At 51.3% G+C, this 4,076-nt stretch overlaps 1 protein-coding gene across 1 annotated transcript in view; it reads right to left on the bottom strand.

Annotated features, from left to right (window-relative positions):
* Positions 1-202: 202 nt before the first annotated feature.
* Positions 203-4,076, bottom strand: part of C7 (complement component 7) — a 49,547-nt gene continuing 45,673 nt past the window's right edge. Inside the window, exons 17-18 of the mRNA XM_015409328.1 lie at positions 3,299-3,483; positions 203-884 (exon numbers count right to left, since the gene is read on the bottom strand). Of these exons, the coding sequence (XP_015264814.1) occupies positions 697-884; positions 3,299-3,483 (373 nt within the window). The 3' untranslated portion in view covers positions 203-696. The remainder of the gene's footprint in view (positions 885-3,298; positions 3,484-4,076) is intronic.

The following is a 4,076-nucleotide window of genomic DNA, read 5'->3' on the forward strand; positions in this document are numbered from 1 at the left end:
GAGTTACGCCCTTCTAAGACCATAGACTTCAGTGGACTTCGAACAGGCTACCTCTCCTTAGGATTCCACTATAAGAAACAGAACTTAAGTATAAGGCTGTGCAGTTAACGACAGGCTTTGCCCTCCGCAGGGGTCATTTCGTAGAAAAAGAGCTAGGGGGACTCATAAACCAGCATTGTGATCCTACACAGAGTTACGCCCTTCTAAGACCATAGACTTCAGTGGACTTCGAACAGGCTACCTCTGCTTAGGATTCCACTGTAAGAAACAGAACTTAAGTATAAGGCTGCACAGTTAACGACAGACTTTGCCCTCAGAGATCAGAAGGCTGATTTAATACCAATCTTCTTGCTGTTGCCAATCACGTTATTTGATGCTTCCCCATACGAATGAATTGGCTCCTATGGTGAAAATATGAGTGCTGCACTTGGGGGATATGGGTGAAACCTCCCTTGCACCCTAGATGCTAGGTGGCCTGGCCCCTCTGACGGCATTCTGGGGGTGAGGGGCTTCATTTGAACCTCCGGGGGCCGGACTTCCCTCCTCACATAATTTGCCTTTCGATGGGCATTCTGTTTGGTTTAATAATCATTCCCACCCACCCCCACTGGCCCTCTTTGCTGCACAGAAGGCTGCGACTGCTGCCCGCTACTGATGCAACTGGGTTATCTCAGTGCCATTAAAAAAAAAACTCTGTTAGGACCTCTGAGCGGCACAGGGTCTTATGCTGACAATGGTGAAGTGACTCCCACGGCACCTGAGGAGGCCGGCCTCGCATTCCGTCATCGTCTGCTGGGCAGCACTGCCATCCAGTTGCACACAGATGCTTATTCCATCGCTGCTGCAGGCCCCATCTTGTCTGCACGTGCATTTGTTGGTGGAATCTAAACGACAGCCACAAACCAGCAAGTTAACCCACGGAGAGGACAATCAGACCAGCAATTGACTGAACAGTGTGGGCTCAACAAATGAAAGGGCAAAGCCTGAAAGATGCAGAGGAGAAGGGCAGGGAGAAGGAGGAGGAGGCGGAGAAGGAGGAAGGGATGAAGAAGGAGAGGAAGGAGGAGAAGAAGGGGAGGGGGAGGAGGGTTGGATTTATATCCCACCCTTCACTTGGAGTCTCAGAGCACTTACAATCTCCTTCCCTTCCTCTCCCCACAACAGACACCCTGTGAGGTAGGTGAGGCTGAGAGAGCTCTGAGTGAACTGTGACTGACCCAAGGTCACCCAGCAGGCTGCATGTGAAGGAGTGGGGAATCAACCCACTTCTCCAGATTAGAGTCCGCCACCCTTAAACACTACACCAAACTGGGCATGTGAAGTGGGTTTTCAAATACGTAAAAGGGCTTAAAAATAGCCTACCTGACCCATTCAATAAAAGACCAAAGGCTATTGGTTTAAACTAAACAGTGGAGCAAGATGGTCCTAACCGTGAGGGCAATCTGCCAGCGCAACAAGCTGTGTCGGGAGGGTGCGAGGTCTTGTTCCTCGGGGGTTTTCATCCAGCTCTAAGATCACAAACTCAGAAGGGCCTACCTGACCCATTCAATAAAAGACCAGAGGCTATTGGTTTAAATTAAACAGTGGAGCAAGATGGTCCTAGCTGTAAGGGCAGTCTGCCAGCACAACAAGCTGTGTCGGGAGGGTGTGAGGTCTTGTTCCTCGGGGGTTTTCATCCAGCTCTAAGATCACAAACTCAGAAGGGACCCAACCAGCTTTGACCCTCTGGAGAGTTCATAGCCTGCTGCAAGGTGAATGACCATCGTGGTGGGGTGGGGAGTGAGAGTTCATGCCATGCATTCCCTAACCCGGGGGTCCCCAGCCTTTTTGACCCCACGGGCACCTTCAGGATTCTGACACTGTGTGGTGAGTGCAGCCACAAAATGGCTGCCGCAGGAGGTGGAGCCAGCCACAAAATGGCTGCCACAGCTTTCCTTCAGTCACACAGTGAAGACCTTGTGTTGTGGTGGTGGCTGCTGCCAAAGCTAGTTTTAAAAATCTGTACAGCCAATCAGAAGCCTTGCTGGGCAGAAGACCCACTTGGCTCCACCCACTTTCTAAAAACACTTGGTGGGCACCAGGAAAGGTGCTGGCGGGCACCATGGCACCCTCAGGCACCAGGCTGTGAACCCCTGCCCCAATCTATGTGTGCGCAAAGGTCTGTCATGCTTTGAGGGAAGGGAACAGGTTTTGCCCCAGTCAGCAATGACAGTCTGCAGCCCACTGAAATGTGTTGGAATTTCCAGGTGCGATGTCCCTGCCTCAGCCTCCAGACGTCGTGGCAAGAGATAGTAGATAGCTAGATAGGCACACTGGCCTTTCCTTCCTGTCTTTACTCTTCTGCCACTGTCCACATTGATATGTAGATTGTGTTCTCAGGGACAATGTCCTCCCTTCTGTTCACTCTCTCAGATGGTGACAAACTCTCTCCCTGCACACACCAAGAGGGATGACATACACCATGTCTTGGCACCATCTGCTTCCATCCTTGCCATCTGCTTCCATCCTTAGCTAGTAAGTTAGTACTCTGTCCTGTCCCTATTCTTTCGTATCCAAAAGTGTAGTTATTTAATAAAGAGAGAGGTATTTCTCTGTTAAACTTGCAATGAGGTTCTGTGTAGCTTTGTCAGCTGGGTAACCTGGTAAAGTGACGCTGCTGCGTTTGTAGCTTTATTAAAGCACTCTGAGGTTAAGACGTTGAGCTGCAGACCAGAAGGTCTGTAGTTTGGCCGTTTGAGACCCAAGTGCTGTGTGACGAAGTGAGCTCCCATCTTTGGCCCCAGCTCCTGTCAACCTAGCAGTATGAAAGCAAGAAATTGCAAGTAGATAAATAGGTACTGCTTTCGTGGGAAGGTAACAATGTTCCATGCACCTCGGCGTTTAGTCATGCCGGCCACATGACCATGGAGGAGTCTTCAGACAACACTGGCTCTTCGGCTTGGAAACGGAGATGAGCACCCCCCCCCAGAGTCAGATTCGACTAGCTTTCGAGCAAGGGAAACCTTTACCTTTACCTAGCTAGTGGGAATTGGACTAATTACACCAGTTAACCCCAACAGAATGTTCCTCATGGGCTATGCTTGGGCCAAACTGAGAACCAGTCCAAGCCCCTCCTAAGAGGCCGGACAACCATTCTTCCCAGTCAACAGCCACCGAGTGTCAGAGGCAGAGAATAAGTGCACCTGGTCTCTTTGTACTTACTGGTTCAAATGCATCATCATATGGGTATTGGTGCAGGCTGAAGTATCTACACTTAGGGTCTTGCACATGGTCGAGGGGAAGGGTTGGAGTCTCTTACCGTCACACGTTTCCCACAAGTGGCACGAGCCACAAGGTCTCTCGGCCGCATTGGCCGTTATGCAGTTTTCCTTGCTGACCAAGGTATACAGTCTTCCCACGCACTCCAGAGCATGCAGCTGACAAACAGTTAGCCATGTAGCTCTCTTGGTTCTGGCACTTGTTGCACAGACGTCCAGGGAAGGCCTGAAAAGAGAACCGAGACATTGTGCTCTCAACCTGGTTCTCCACTCTTCATAAGATAAGCCGACCCACTAAGGCCTGAACAACATGTTAACGGCGGTCACGGGATGAACTTGTGGCGACCATCGCCATTTTACAAAAGAAGAACTGGACCATTTAAAAAACGCCATGCAGCTAAAAATCAATCTCCCATTAACACCAGAAATTTATTTATTGAACATGTTACCAGACACAATTAAAAAATCATCCTTATACTAATGCTGAAGTTGCCCCCTCCGTGCGGATACTTAAATCAGCACGGAGGGGGCAGCTGGGGGGCCGGGGGAGGTTTGTGCACACGTGGGCCAGTCCCCACGTGTGCACAAAAATAAAAAAAGTTTTTAAAAATTTCGGGGGGATGTTTAAATCCCCCCGAAAGTGCAAGAGCGTCTCCTGCGCATGCGCAGGAGACGCTCTGCAACGCCGCCACCGCTGCCGCCGCCTCGGACCAGCTGGCGGGCTGGCGGGCGACGGGGGGGAGGAAGCCGGGCCTCGCCGCCGCCGCTGCCTCCCCGGAGCCGGCTGGCCAGCCAGCCAGCCAGCCGGCCGGCCCCACA

This window comes from Gekko japonicus, unplaced genomic scaffold (genome assembly GCF_001447785.1).
Source record: "Gekko japonicus isolate JY-2015 unplaced genomic scaffold, Gekko_japonicus_V1.1 scaffold650, whole genome shotgun sequence".
Taxonomy (NCBI): domain Eukaryota; kingdom Metazoa; phylum Chordata; class Lepidosauria; order Squamata; family Gekkonidae; genus Gekko; species Gekko japonicus.